Source organism: Lygodium microphyllum, chromosome 2 (assembly GCF_053477565.2).
Source record: "Lygodium microphyllum isolate KBCC chromosome 2, Lygodium_microphyllum_v1.1.10, whole genome shotgun sequence".
Classification (NCBI taxonomy): Eukaryota; Viridiplantae; Streptophyta; class Polypodiopsida; order Schizaeales; family Lygodiaceae; genus Lygodium; species Lygodium microphyllum.
Genome location: NC_141136.1, coordinates 12,631,804 through 12,647,720, shown reverse-complemented (window position 1 = coordinate 12,647,720; position 15,917 = coordinate 12,631,804). Strand labels below are relative to the sequence as shown.

Sequence of the window (15,917 nt, the reverse complement as noted above, 5' to 3'; positions counted from 1 at the left end):
TTGTGATTGCAATGAAGATGATGGGTAGATTTGGTTGGCTTGTGATCTAAGCATGGTCTCCTATGATCTCGGATTTCTTCAAGAATCGATGCTTCCAAGCTTCAATCTCAAAGGTTTCCAAGTTTTTTAACTTCCATGGATAGCTCCGAGCTTTAGCCTTTACAAGGAAGAAGAAAGAAGAAGTTACAAGATAAGTAGAAAAGGTTCCTTTCTTCCTCATTGCCTCACTCAAGCTCCTTCTCTCACCGTCGTTCAAAAAACCATACAAAGAAGAAAAGAAAAGAAAAAAACCGAAGTTAGCATAGACAATAACGAGTCTTTCTATATCCTTTAACATTTAACATACATCATTGTTAAGGTTAGGGTTTCTCCTTTTTAATCCTAACTTCCTTGTTTGACTATTTACAATGCTTGAAGTTTAGCTAGTGCCTTTGTGACTGACTTACCACACGATTTCTCCTCTCTTTTCAAATGCAAATTGTAAGAAGAGAGCATAGCAATTGATTTTATGCAAAATAATGAAAATCTAAAATTTGTTCATTTTATGGTGGCACCTCCACATTTGCATGCATGTATCAAAATTTTTACTTCTTTTTAAATTTTTGTTCCTTAGGTTATGCTTTTTTTTCAATTATCTTTCCTTTAACATTGCATCAAGGGTTGGAGGGGATCTTTGTCTTTATAGGTTGATGGACATCGTTGTTGGAAAAAGAGAGATGTTGAGACATTGAGAAGAGAGAGAGAGAGAGAGAAGAAAATACATCTAAAGAAGAAGGAACACATTGTGTATTAAAGAAAAGAGAGCCTAATAAAGACATACAAAGATATTTTTGCAAGTTGATTTGAGAGGTGGGTTGTAACTATGTGGTAAGCAGATGAATCTCCTAAACTTGTGCTAAGTGATTGGTTCTAAGGTGTATTTCCATGTGTAGATACATATAGGGAGCCTATTTTCTTATGGATATAAAATATGGTCAAAATAAATGAATACTAAGCTTTTACTTCCATCTTCTCCCTTCTTGCTTCCACCATAGCCAAATGGAGGGAGAGAGAGAGAGAGAGAGAGAGAAGCATCTACCCATTTCTTTCCCTTCTTTTCTTCCTAGGGCTTCTACCACAAGTGTGGAGCTTGAGCCACCATTGCCTTCCATTAATAGAAAGTGACCACGAGGAAGAGAGTGAGGCTTACAAGAAGCTACTACTATTTTTCTTTACTATTTTTGCCAATATTGGAGGTGAGAATAGATCAAATTAGATTGACGACTTAAGGGCTTAGAGTAGATATACTTCAAATCATGAAGCCATCAAGCTTCTTTTGATGGATATACAATAAGATAGGGATGGGAGGTTGTTAGTGTTTAAAAAGGACTCGGCCTTGGCTATTTAAACAAAAAAGACATGGTTATTCCAAAACATACAAGGTTAGCCTAGGAAGGTCAAACTGGGATGACACGGCTATTCCAAAACATATAAGTTTAGCTTAGAAAGGTCAAATTGGGATGGATTGATTATACTCTTGGATCATGCAGTGTTGCAAACTGTATCTTTCATACTTGAGGAAAGACCATGCAAGCTTACTATAAACAAATCTTGGTATTTGTAAGGCATGCGAGAGGGTAGATGAGAGAGTCATTGTGCTTCATGGTTGAATCTCTTGAATGAATAAGAGGGTGTCTAAAGTCCCGTTGTTGAGCTCGTATAGTGCAACCATTAGAACACTCTAGTGCCCAACACACTACCCTCCCCCTCCCCCTCCCCTCCTTGCATATTAGCCATGGTGCATAACCCTAGTACAGCAGTGAACATGCATGTGCACTACACTAGTACATACATGCACATATGAACTACACTCTTCACCTCAAACTTGTGATAGTTGTTGCAACAACCAATTACGCCATATGAAAATGAGCTCCCACCACTATTTTTTGTCACAAATATAGGTATTGAATGTGTGGTGATGGTTCAACTCCACCTCAAAATGGAATTGCCACCTATATTTTGTACCTAAATGAGCCTTTGCTCTTCAATTAAGGCATATTACCCAAAACATACAATGTTAGCTTAATAAGGCCAAATTGGGACGACATGATTTATTAATATCTACAAAAGGCCAAAATGACCTACAAGACCATGTGAGAGAGAGAGAGAGAGAGAGAGAGAGAGAGAGAGAGAGAGAGAGAGAGAGAGAGAACTATGATGTTACATCTTGAATAGGTAGAAGCGTGCTAGCCAAATACTTTTTCCAACCAATCAAAATACGTAGCTGGTTTTTCAAAAAATATCAACTTCAAAACAAGGGCAAAGAATTTTTAAAATTTTACACTCTCCAGATTTTATTTGGGAACAAAGCTCTCAGCATACCATCTATCTATCCAACTAATTTTGTCTTCAGGTTTCTCTCAGTTCTAGGAGAGCTTACTGATGCTATTAGTACAAACTTAATACATTGTTGGTTAAGATACAGCAGTCTATGGGCCTGATTTGGGCTTAAGATGTTTCTGATATCTCCTTTTGCGAGGTCAGAGCCTCTAGTTCTTCCACCTGTGTAACAACAAACAAGAAAAACCAATGGAAAAAAAAACAGAACAAATAAAAAAACAGTCCATAAGGTCTTGACGTTTGTAGCAGTACTTAAATTTATATTCCTTAGGAAATATATTACCTTCTTGCAAGCCAGTTCATGCTGTGATAACAGGTCCTTGTACTTTGCCTCAAGCTCCTCCCTCTCTCTCTTCAAATTCTCAAACTCAGATGTTGTAGGGCCTCCTAAATTATGCTGTATGAATCTGTTAAGACATGAAAATTAGACTTAATGGAAACACACGTAACTTTTAAGTGATAAATTTTGGGTACCAAAGAAGGGTGCTAGGATGCTTTGTATATTAGAGACCATTTGTACAGTGGAGGGAATACAGATACCGGGTCCAAAGGGTTGTCACTGGAGTACAGTGGAGGGGATACAGGTACTGGGTCCAAAGGCTTGTCACTGGAGTAAGCACGCCCAAAACTAAAGGTGGCAGTGCAGGCACCATGTCCAATTTATAGCTGGCAGACTATGTAGAACCAACCAACTAGCGGCACAAATAGGCTGCCCAACTGCAGGTTGGACCTGCTGCACAATTGCAGTAGCAAGTAAATGCCTAAAAAGGCTGCAGTTGTCCAATGCACTATTTTCTTGTAAATTTCTATGCCAAAAGAACGACAATTTCGCGTATTTCTGTTTTCTTTTGCTGTTTTCACTCTCTGCAGTTGAAACCAACAGTATTAGAGCCTCAACTATGATTCGTGCATCTGACAGGGCAATGGTGCAAAACATAATGAACACTGACTAATATGTCCACTGGTGCTGGTCCATTCAAGAAGCTCACTTTATGGTTAGTCTTGGCACTCTGATAAATCGGTAGCTTAAGATATGGTTTGATGACATCCATGCTTCCTATGTTCCGAGTGGCAACAGTAAGCACACCAAATCCCTATTGAAGTTGGCTCTGAAGCCTGAAATATGGGTCTCATGTACCTTTTGAATATGCCATTGTTCCTTTACAATAAGCTGCATCACCTATCCAATTCACGATCTGCAGAAGGCCCAGCAAAAATCCACTACAGTAATATGGCAGAATGTGAGTTATGAACTACCACTGCTCTGATTGCCTGTGTATGACCACGGCAGGCCTTTTCCTTCGTGCCAGTATTGCTTGACCATCCATCAACCTCTGTTTTGGAAGTCCCATACATGTTCCAGACTTGGGATTTCACCTCCTCTTAGTTCATGGCTTGACCAAACTCAGTACTCGAGTTGTCTTAACTGAGTAGACAATCTTTATTCAGGACTCATCATCAGAATCTATTGTTGCAACAGGTTGGCAATAGATGGGGTTATACATGCTCCATTCTCCTTCTTGTGTGAAGGGCCCTTCGAGGTGAGGTAGTTGTATATTGTTGCAACTGTTCCCAATTGTGTCTCATCCATCCCATAAGTTATATCCCCATCCCACACAAACCCCTCTAGTGGTTCCCTTTTTTGTATCTCCCATTCCTTTTAGAAGGCGACAAAATTGTTGATGCTATTGTGGATTCCCTAGACCTTTGTATTTCAAAAAGGGATTTCCAAGATGGTAAGGAGATTCTTCAGGGATTACAATATTCTATGGGCCTTTCTTTCATGCAGCGACCTCTTTCCTTTGTCATCAAGCTACCATCCCCTTCCGCTTGCATACCCTTTTCATGGCCCTTGATCCTTGTGTTTCTTTGCAAGTTATGGCACCTTCAATCTGTTTGAGGCCTCTCCGTTTCCATTGGCCTATGATGGTCTCTTGTTTCATAAAGTTGTCATTTGGAGGGAATCTTGCTCCTTTGCTAGCATTCTTCAGTAGACTACATTAGCAATATCACTCTTCCTGCTACCCTCGGATTTGTTCCATCTCTTGCCAGGATCCACTCTTCTACCATATCAAAGATTTGAGAGAATGTATTAATAAACATATTTGTCTCGTCTGGTCACCTCTTGCTTTGTGTTTTGGACATTATAGGCTATCTTGGGTGCCCACATTTCGGACTTGCTGGCCACTTGTATGCCAATTGTGGCCCGAGTTTGCCTATTTATAGACAGCTTGTCCCCCTCACTTATCCATTCATTTTGATTATCATTCAGCCAACCCTTACTCTTCTCTCATCCCCCTACTACTGTGTGACGCCCACATTCACATATAGAGCTGCGTGTTGGGGCTGACCATTGTAGCCTTGCATCTTTCAGCCATTGCAGTTAGTTTGTTCCTTCTCTCTTGTCCTCTTAGTGCTTGCTTTTCTTTGTTAGCCTGTATTTTGTCAGTATGTCATCTCCAAGTTGTGAGCTTAGTCAAAGTTTGATGGAGACATAGAAGCTCTGACTGTTTCAGCCCATTATTTCTGTGCATTATCGGATGGGTTTTAGTCGAAAGGTCGTATCCATCGGGGATCAGAGAGAGAAGGAAGTAGAGAATAGGAGATAAAAGAGAAGAAGAATAGATAAGAATTACACAAGATAAAGACAAAGCTCGATGAATCAAAGCACTATGTATTGATAGAACCTAATAAAATAAACAAAATCCTTGTCTGGGACTACTCGGAAGCAATTTTCAAGCATTAGATCTCTTGGAGCTCCTTGGTAGACCAAAAACGCATACCAAACATTAGCTTATTCTTTGTTGCTCAGACCACAAATCTGATAGTTCCCTTGGCTCCGAAAGGGGGGTAAAACCTCGGACACCTGCTCAAAATTCTCCCGAATCACTCTTTCTTCTTCTTTGTATCCGGAGTGTTGTTTACTGCTTGTTAACTACGATTTTTTTTTTGCAAGTAAAATGTGGCTGATTATATTACTCAAAAAACTGATTACAACAGAGTGCTCATGCTCAACAGACTAGTTGGAGCTGATGCAAAGTCACCAATACATCATGTATACAAGCCTCTCAAGGCGGTCTGGGGGGGATGGGGGCAAGAAGCCGGGGGGGATATATCGCCAATTGGGGTTGCTTGCCTGCATCACGAAGAATAGACCATGGCCGCCCCAAGTACGCATGAAGTGACCTCGGAGCTCCTGACGAGCCCTGGACTCGCCTTGCACCTGATCGTGGATGATGGAGGTCCAGAGCTCTGCTAAGGTCGCATGTGTTGAAAGTCTCTCTCCGCCGAAAGCCTCTTGACACCGCGCCTTCCATATATGCCATCCAATAAGACTCCTTATGACCTTCCATACCTTTCAGTGGTCTGCTGTGGGCGCTAGTACCTGGCTGATGGGTAGAGCTTCCAAACCGACCACTGCGCACGACCCTGCCTCGATCATGAATATCGTGTCATGCATCCCGGCCTCGTACAAAAGGTGATGGCCCTGGCTGACTGCCTGCCACAGAAAGCTCCCCATGAGATACACCCAAGGTTGGTTGCTATACAACGAAGGATGTTGGAATCATAGACCCAGAGTATCAGAGTATGGCCCTCCTGGGCAAGCTAGTTGTCCGCGGCCTCACACCGGGAGGGTAGACTTGGAAGGTCCTATTGTAGGAGGGTCTTCAGGACTTTAGACCGAGGCTTGGCGGTGTGTGGAGGCGGTCCCTGAGATGGATCTTCATGACAACCCAGATAACCCCCCCCAGATCACCCATCCTACGCAGCTTGCTCCGGGTGTGGCAAGGCCTCCGTAAGGCCCTTATCTAGAGCCCCCAAGGCTGCCAGGAGAAGATAGACCATCAGCTGGTGATTTGGAACCCCCAGGTCAGGGACCAGAAAGGGGCACAAATCGGCGAGCACCCCCACATCCAGTGGGTTGGTTGAGAGGTTTGCCTGGCTCGTACAATCAGGACATGGCAAGAGGTATATAGGATGGTGGACGAGGAGGTGCTGAAGCAAGCATCAAGCTACCAGCGAGGAGTGGAGCTGAGGAGAAGGGAGATAGACACAGTGATACCTCAAGAGTGGCTTACTCCCCCGATCCGAGAGACGATAGAGCCCGGGGAGGTATGAGCCGCTAGGTTTTCACCAGCATGCATCCCCTTACAGGTGGTAGGAAGAGTGGGTGGCGCTCCACCTCGGATCTTTTTCACAGTGCAGGAGGGGGGGGGGGGGGGCGTCTGGCTCTTGACAGAGGGCAACAGGACGAGGGGATAGCTATCCTTTCATGGAAGAGGATCCGGGTGGTTGGCCTTCAGGGAAAGATATGGCGGCTGGACCCTTTGGTTTTTTGGCAGGAGCTCACGGAGTGGTGCCTCTGGATCTGTGAAGGAAGGCCACTTGATGAGTTGGAGTGGAATCCGGGAGAGTGGCTTTGGCCGGCCACTGTGGTTGCCAAGAAGCCACCGAGGTTCCTGGAGTACACTACCAGGATTGGCAGACACATACTGATGCAGGAGGACATGGATTGGGCGCCGTCACGTAGCAGGCACTGGGCGGAGCACAGCATCACGGAGCCGTTCCAACGCGCCTTCTGGCGCCGCCTATGGGACAGCTGGAGGCCGAGGAGGGTGTCGTACTTTTTATGGCTGGTGGCACATGGAGGCTTGGCGGTGGGAAGCTGGCTTGCCCAGATGCAAGAGGGAGTTTGTAAGTGTTGCATACAACAGTCGATGGAAACCCCAAAGAACTGCCTTTGGTCGTGTGAGGCGGCACAGCTCATGTGGAGAGGAGTATGCCGCATCCTGCGCCGCATAGCACTTAGCCTTGGATGTATCTCTTGGGGTGCTTTCTGTTGGCAAGCGGTCAGCCAGGGCCGTCACCTTCTGTATGAGGCCGGGATGCACGACACGATATTCATGATCGAGGCAGGGTCGTGCACAGTGGTGGGTTTAGAGGCTCTACCCATCCACTAGGTATTGGAGCCCACAGCAGACCGCTCTGAGGTATGGGAAATCATAGGGAGTCTCACTGTTTGGCATATCTGGAAGGCACGGTGTTAGGTGGCTTTCGGCGGAGAGAGACCTTTAGTACAGGCAACCCTAGCGGAGCTCTGGACCTTCATCATCCACTCCCTTCGAGGCCGATGGGATCAGGTGTAGGGCGAGTCAGGAGCTCCGTGGTAATTTCATGAGCACTTGGGGCAGCCATGACTTGTTCTTTGTGATGTAGATAGGCAGCCCCAGATGGCGATACATCCCCTCTCCCCCCCCCCCAAATGGCAGTGCACCTTCTCACATAACCAAAGGCAGTGCTTTGGGGTTTCCAGAGGCTGCTGTGTGCAGTGCTTACAACCTCTCTCCTCTTGCATCTGGGCAAGCCAACTTTCCACCGCCAAGCCTTCATGTGCCACCAACCATAAAAAATACGGCACTCTCCTCCGCCTTTAGCTATCCCATAGGTAGCGCCAGAAGATCCGTCAAAAGGGCTCCGTGATGCTGTGCTCCGCCCAATGCTTGCTGCGTGATGGCGCCCAGTCCATATCCTCCTGCATCAGTACATGTCTGCCAATCTTCGCAGTGTACTCTAGAAACCTGGGTGGCTTCTTGGCGATCGCAGAGGTCAGCCATAGCCACTCTCCTGGATCCCACTCCAACTCATCAAGTGATCTACCCTCCCAGATCCAAAGGCGCCACTCCTTGAGCTCCTTTCAGAAAACATAGGGGTCCAGTTCCCATGTCTTTCCTTGAAGGCCCACCACCCGAATCCTTCTCCATGAAAGGGTGGCAATCCCCTCATCCTATTGCCATCTGTCAAGGGCCAGACATCCCCCTCTTGAACGGTGAAAAAAGTCCTCTATGGGGCGCCACCCACTCTACCTGCCACTTGAAGGGGGATGCCTACTGGTGAAAACCTAGCTGCCACTTGAAGGGGGATGCCTACTGGTGAAAACCTAGCTGCCCATAACCCCCGGGCTCTATCGGCTCTCGTATCGAGGGAGCAAGCCACTCTGGAGGTATTGTTGCATCTATCTCCCTTCTCCTCAACTCCACTCCTCTTTGGCAGCCTGATACTCACTGCAACACCTCCTTGTCTGCCATCCTGTACACCTCCCACCATATCCTGATGGTACGAGCCGGGCTAGCCTTCCACCTAGCCCACTAGATGTAGGGGCGCTCACCTATCTGTGCCCCTTTCTGATCTTTGACCTCGGGATTCTAGATCACCGGCTGATGGTCTATTTCCTGGTGGTAGCTTGGGGGACTCTGGATTAGGGCCTTACGGAGGCCCTGCCACATGTGTAGTAAGCTGCAAAGGAAAGGTGATATGGGGGGGGGGGGGGGAGGGGTGGTGATCTGGGGTGACGTGAAGATCCATCTCAGAGACGGCCTCCACTCACCGCCAAGCCTCGGTCTACAGTCCTGAAGGCCCTCCTGCAATAAGACCTTCCAGGTCTGCCCGGCTAGTGTGAGACTGTGGATAACTAGCATGCCCAAGAGGGCCATACTCTGATACTTTGGGTCAATGATCCCAAGCCCTCCCTCTGACCTGTGTCGTATGATAGTTGCCACGCCACCTTGGCCCTGGAATCCCTGGAATCATCAAACCCTGATCAAAGAAAATTTTGCACTAGGTGGTGAAGCTGCACTACGCACGATGAAAAGCACCAACACGAGGCGATGTACCAAGCCGTCGCTAGGAAAACCTAGTTAACCACCAGGGCTCGTCTGGCTAGTGAGAGGCGAACCGTGCTCCAGTGGGTTAGTTTCCTCCAAATAGAATCAAGGACAGGAAGAAACTGCTGGGCAGGAGTGATGCCGAGTCCCACTTGAACCCTAGGTATTGGACGGTCTGCCCTCTGCTCACCCATCTAAATCCTAGGTGAACGCCCCACTCCATGCTGGAGTCCAGGTCTATGAGGAAACCAACCGACTTTCGCCAGTTGATTTTCGCTTCCGCTACAAAGCAGAACATGTCAAGAGCCAACCTCACTCTCTCTCATCGTCCTCTATGTAGAGGGCTGTATCATTTGCATACTCAGAGTCTAACAACTCAGTCTCCTCTCTCACTGGAAGTCGGAGGCCACGTAATCCACTCACACGTGACCTGAGGAAGTGAGACATTGCCTCTGCGAAGAGGAGGTATAGGTATGGGGCCAGGGGGCAGCCGTGTCGAACCGATCTTTCTAGCCGAAACTCCTCTCCTTGCCTTCTGCCTATGAGAACCTTGCTAGTGGCCGATCTGTACAGGCCAGAGACCCCATGAATCCAAGCCTGGGGGAATCCCAACCTCACCATGGTGCCCTCTAGGAAGTCCCAATCCACCCTGTCATAGACTTTCTTGAAATCAAAGAGTAGTACTGCTAGTCTTTGCCCACTGTGCTGAGCCCACTCTGTTGCCTCAAAGAAGGTAAATATATTATCTAGGATGCTCCTATCCTAGACAAAGCCTGTCTGTGTGTCATGGATGATATCTGGAAGCATGGGGCGTAGTCGCCTACCAATCATCTTTGCCAGTGCCCTATAGGCCACTGGCAATAAGGTGATCGATCTCCATTGGGAGAGCTCCAACCGGTCTCCCCCTTTGCAGAGAAGACTAATAAGGCGTACTAAGCTTGTCAACTACGATTGCACGCGTGCGAATTCAGAAGCCCCTCTTTTTGCATGAGATCTCCCAAAATTGGTTGAAAAGCCATTTGCTTTTTGCATGTCACTCTATTCTAGAAATTTTTTATACTTTTTTAGGATATTTACAAAAAATAATATAAAAAATATGCTAAACTTATCCAAAAATCCCATATTTTGAAACTAACCATACTATGGACACTAGCACTAATGACCAAGATGACATTGACTCTCTAGATTAATAAGAAAGCCAAATGATGCTGCACTCTAGGTTTTTTCACACTCTATTTGCATAGCAACACGACAATGTATTTCTTTTTTAGTGACTAGAGAGTGTTTACATTGGTAAAGGGTAGCATTTTAGCCCTTGCATTTCTTTTTTAGTGGCCAATGGTGGGCAGCCTGTATCCAATATGGGTGGCCTGTTTTAGCTAATCACCAAATTTTTCACCCTGTATCAACAGGTCGTTCAGCATTTAATGCTGTGAACTGCAGCTAGTCAACCAGTTTGGGTTGTTCTCAGCTATTTATAGTCTCCCCCACAACCAAAAAAAGCAAAAAAACCACAAAAACACTTGGCTGGATATATTCTTCTTCGTGCAAGTTCAGCCATTGTATTCAACCTTCAGTTTATCACTTCATTCTCCTCTCTCTTGCTGTCTCTCTCTTCTCTTTCCTCTCCATGATTCATGTTTCCCTTCCGTAGCGCTCTCACATGGTATCATCGACTTAGTGAGGATGGGGAGGATCCTAAATGTCACGGGGACGTAAAATTTTGAGATGCTTTAATCTTGCCAATAAAATTTGACTAAGTTATTAATCAAATGTGTAAGGTTGTTTAGCATATGTATTGCACATGGCAGTTTACAGGCCAAGGACCCCAAGGATGCAGTGGGTGTCAAATGCAAAAGTTGTAATAAATTATGCCTGATAGGTACTAGGTGGCACTCGGTGTCAGATCTGAGCCTAGACCAATTTAATTTTTGATTGGTGAAATTAATTTTCTGAGCACTAGAGTAATTATTGAATTAATTTTCAGAATTGATATTCTAAAAATTAATTTAAAAAGCAAGATAAAGTTGAAAATGGGATTACAAGCCCTACCACTTGGCAAAACTTGCCCATGAAAGTAGGAAAAACGTTTTTAGGGACTGGTGGAGTCTATTTCAACCATTGTGAGAGAGAAGGAGGCTATTGGAGAGAAATGAGGGGCTGTTGATGTGATTTGCAGCTACCAAGGATCAGTCCTACAACAAGTGATAGCAATTTGGAGTCCTCTAGGAGCAGGTGACGGTAGCCCAAGGTCCTTTTGATGTAGGCATACAGGAGGGTACAACAGTCTTTTTGGTGGTCTTAAGCTATAGGTAACAAGTTCCATGTTTGTTTGAGCACGGCAACAGTCACTTTTCAATGTTTCTGAGCATCCCCTAGTCATTTTTCAAATTATCTCAGCATTTTCCAGCAGTTTGAGCCATTAGAGAAAAAGATTTCAATCAATCTCTCTTGTAAATCCTAATTTATAGCAAAAATTAGGGCTTTGACAATTGCCTCAAGATGTGTGCTTACAATTGAGAGCCTAGGACTTGAATTCCAACAGCTGAAATTGAGAAATTTTAAGAAGATTCAAGACATCAGCCAGCTTATATAAAATTTGGCATTGAATTTGTCTTTCAAGGAGCAAGGTGAAGGCCAATCCCCAAGCAAACCAAGGGAAAAATTGATTTGGAGACTTACTGGGCAATTTTGACAACAAAAGAGGCACTTGGATTAGCAGAGGAGATCAAAGGATCTCACTTGTACTCCTTCCATTTGCAATATGAGATAAAGAAATGCTGCAAGGGCCGCCAATTTTGGGGCCAACAGGATGTTCGTTGTCCAAGATTGAAGTAGTAAAGTATGTATTTTTATTTTATGTGAATTTTATGCTTGTTGTAATTAGTGCTTAACCAAGTTATTTATCACCATATCTGAGGAGAAAGGTTGGTTGCATGGTTCCATTACCGAGATACCATCAATTCCCTCGAATTGGTAGGCCCAAGGTACTTGATGGGAGGTCAAAAGTTTTGCTCTAGTGCTGAAATTGTATTCAACTGAGCAGTACAGCAATAATGTCTTCAGATAGTGAGATGGGATTAGACAAGGATGATGCCTCTCAATTTGAAAATTCTCTAAGTGTTGGGAAAAATGCAATGCTTGATCTCGGACAATGCATGTAACATGGACAACAAGTTGATAATGTTGGTTTAGACCAAAATGTGGGTCCTTTTAGGCCTTTAGAGGTTGATGACCAGCAAGAGTAAGAGGAATTTGATGACCTCTTTAAAGATCAACTAAGAATAGCAACTGAAATGTTTATGCAATTGGTAGATGATCCTTAGTTGATTCGCTTTTTGAACCCTTAAAGGAGGGCAGCAAAGGCAAGAAGAGGAAATCCTCTTTGAGAGTTTTGGAACACTAAGATGCATCGAAGGAAGAGTCAATACAATAGCATGATGTTCCACACATGACTAGTGAGTATAAGCAAATGATGCCAGTGGGACAATTGATGCATATGCAATGATGGGGCAACCATGATGCTTTGGTGGTGGCACTAGTTTCCATGCTATGGTGGACTTGGGACCGCATATGGGGATGTATGGCATACAACCTAGTGGAGGTTTCAAGGCAAGTAAAGTTAGGGGTAAAGTTTCCATATGCTTCTTGGTGAAGCTTCAGCATTGTTTCACCAATAGAAGCAAAGTGGATGAAAGAGGATGACTTGGCAAACCATCCTCAGTTGTTGTAACTTTATTGAGATGCCTTTCAGTTAGAGCCAACTTTGGTTCTCGGGCTCAGTCAAGTTAATAGAGCAGGCATCTGGAGAGTATTACTTGATGCTCACTCCGCGAGTTGTGGACAGCTCTCGTATGTAGTGGATCTAAGATGTATTCAACATGCATCCGAGGTACTATGTTGATAGTATGTTTAACATGAGGTCACTACTTAGTGTACTAGTCATTGTGAGATGTAGAATGAGTATGAGTTTCACCCACGAATTGAAACTATACTTTTGCATCAACTTATGATCAGTTTGGCATGAATTTTACATTAGTTTTGAGACAATTTCTAATCAGTTTCAGCTTAGTTTTTGATCAGTTTAAGAACCATTTATGATTACTTTTGGGATCAGTTATGTGTCACGAGGACGTGAAATTTTGAGATAATTTAATCTTGCTGATAACATTTAATTAAGTAATTAATCAAATGTACAAGGTTGTTTGAAAACATGTGATACACATAGCAGATATTCCATAGTAACAGGCCAAGGACCTTGAGAATGCAGTGGGTGTCAAAAGCAAAAGTTGCGATAAGTTATACCAACTGGGTTTTGGTGGTTAGTTGGTATCAGGTGTGACCCTAGAATAGTGGTTTGACCAAGAAGTGTCAGTGCTGACACTAGGGACTAACATTAATTAATTAATTAATTAATTAATGCAAGTCTAAGGGTTAACAAAGGTTGGAGACCACTCCGGGTTGCAAGTGGCCTAGCCAATTTAACCATGCATGGGCACATTTAATTTTTAGCAAGATCAAAAGGACTGAAATTAATTTTCAGAATTATTCAATTCTGAAAATTAACTAAATGGTTGGATAATGCTGAAAAATGGATTTAGAAGGTTGCCACTTGGCAAAAATGCCTATGTAAATTGAAAAAACGTTTTATGGGGTTGGGTCTCATCCATTCAATTAGTTTACAACTTGCGAGAGAGAGAGAGAGAGAGAGAGAGAGAGAGAGAGAGAGAGAGAGTTGTAGAGAACAACAATTTGCTGTAGAAGACAGCCATCTGGGAGCCTCAGTAGGCAAAGGACAATAAGGAGTCACCTTCCAAGGACTGGCAATAGCATTGTTGATCAGGTGACAACATTTTGGAGGTGCCTGGCAGTAGGCGACTGTATTAAATGTAGGCTGGAGCAAGCAATAGGAAGAATTTAGGGTCTTCTTGTGAAGAAAATCAGATTTCTCTCTCATCTTGGCTTTCTCTCACCTTCTCCGACACATTCTTAGGAGATCTTGGCATTTCTCAGTCATTTTGAGCATATCTCAGCTAAATTTAGTAGATAGTTGAGAGATCTCCATTGTAAATCCTAAATTTCTGCAAGAATTAGGGCTTGACATCCACCTTGGGACTTGTGCCAATTGGTGAAGCATTGCATACTGAATTCAGCACCTGGAATTTGTGTAATTGTCAGGGAATTCAGATACCAGTGTCAAAAATAATAAGTATGCTTTGAAAATAAGCAACAGTGCGGAGAGATGGTAGGGTTTGCAAGGAGTAACACAGGAGTGTGTATAGCAAACACTGAGACAGAAGAGAAACTCAAAAACATAAGAAAAGCATGGTGATGATGCACATAATGATGATATGAGAAAAAAAGCTAATACAGAGGAGCTAAAGCTCAGTTGCACTGTCCTATCCAAATCAGGGAGTAGCACCTGTGGGAATCTACATAGTGGAGGGAGAAAAATGTAGTCCTCTTGGCAGTGGGCTATCGAAGTAATCACTAAAAGGTGAAAGATAGCTATCGAGGGAGTGGACCACAGTTCTTTGATGCCGTCGGAGATGTGGAAGATGATCACCGGCTGTCGAGGGAGCGAACCACAGTCCTCTGATGCTAGGGAGTAACTTGGGCAACAAAACGCAAATTCTAGAGTGTCACAGCTCTCAAATGGAGCAAGAGCAGCCCAAATGCTGATGCTAGGTGGATAATGATGATGCCACATGATGGAGGATGAGCTGGGTTGCAAAAACGCAGGTCCCAATAGCTTTTGTGACTGTTGAGTGACACCGAGTGATGGAGGAGAAGCTCGATTGCAAAAACACAAGTCCCAGCAGCCCCTGTGATAAACGAGCGATAAAATCATAGATGCTCAGTGATGTAGATTGTCACCACATGCTAGGATGTTGATGCCAAGCTAGAGATGATGACACTAGGTAAGGAGAAGACCTCCAGGATGAAAAATGCAGATAAAGATAGAGCCTAAAGTAGAAGGGTGCTGACGCCAAATGTAGTCTTAATATCAAGTTGGCGCACAGTCCAACCATAATGGGCAGCCATAGCAACCATAGACCAAATGGTACTCATGCAGGATGTAGGGGCAAATGTCTCCCCATAGTCAATGCCTTTCTTTTGTGCGTAGCCTTTGGCCACTAGCCTGGCCTTATACTTGTCAATGGATCCATCTGCATTCCTTTTCAGCTTATAGACCCACTTTGTACCAATGGCTTTCTTCCCAACAGGCAAGGTCACTGAATCCCATGCTTGATTCTTTATAAAAGAATCAAACTCAACTTGCATTGTTGCCATCCAATGCACACTATGTTGTGTATCCTCAAAACATTTACACTCCTCATCATCAAGTTTATATGCTGCCATAACAAACTCCATTGTATATGCACCATCATCCAGACGAGCTTATCTTCTAGTACGACCAGCAATAGGAGCATCCAAATGACTATCTTTCATATGGTGATGTCATGTAGAAGATGCTGCAAACATAAGGCCTAATGATGAAACAGGGCGCATGAAGCAAAAAAGAAAAGGTGAACGCAACCACCAGCCACGAACAGCAATGTCCTCCCTCTTGAAGGGGTGTGAGAGCAGTGGAAGGGATTGGTGAGAGAAGGGAGGTGGTGGTGGTGACCAAAGGTGGTCAAGAATGACTGAAGAGAGAGATAGCAGTGGTAAAGAATGAATGAAGTGACTGTCTATTTATAGGCATAAGCTATCTAGGGGTTTCCACTGTGGACGCCCATTGAAAAAGTGACCAAAATGTGAACAATATCCCTTTTTGGGGTTGTCAATGAGAAACCCTAAATGAAGTGTGTAAACTGAAGAAGTGGTTTCTCAATAGCCAAACCATTCATTGTAATTTGGTGCAGCATTTGG

General features: G+C 44.3%; 1 protein-coding gene across 2 annotated transcripts in view; it reads right to left on the bottom strand.

Annotated features, from left to right (window-relative positions):
• Positions 1-2,230: 2,230 nt before the first annotated feature.
• LOC148039488 (c-Myc-binding protein) overlaps positions 2,231-15,917 on the bottom strand; it is a 130,670-nt gene continuing 116,983 nt past the window's right edge. For both annotated transcript variants that reach the window (XM_087691133.1, XM_087691141.1), the window contains exons 4-5: positions 2,663-2,786; positions 2,231-2,541 (exon numbers count right to left, since the gene is read on the bottom strand). In XM_087691133.1, coding sequence (XP_087547259.1) covers positions 2,488-2,541; positions 2,663-2,786 — 178 coding nt within the window. In that variant the 3' untranslated portion in view covers positions 2,231-2,487. The remainder of the gene's footprint in view (positions 2,542-2,662; positions 2,787-15,917) is intronic.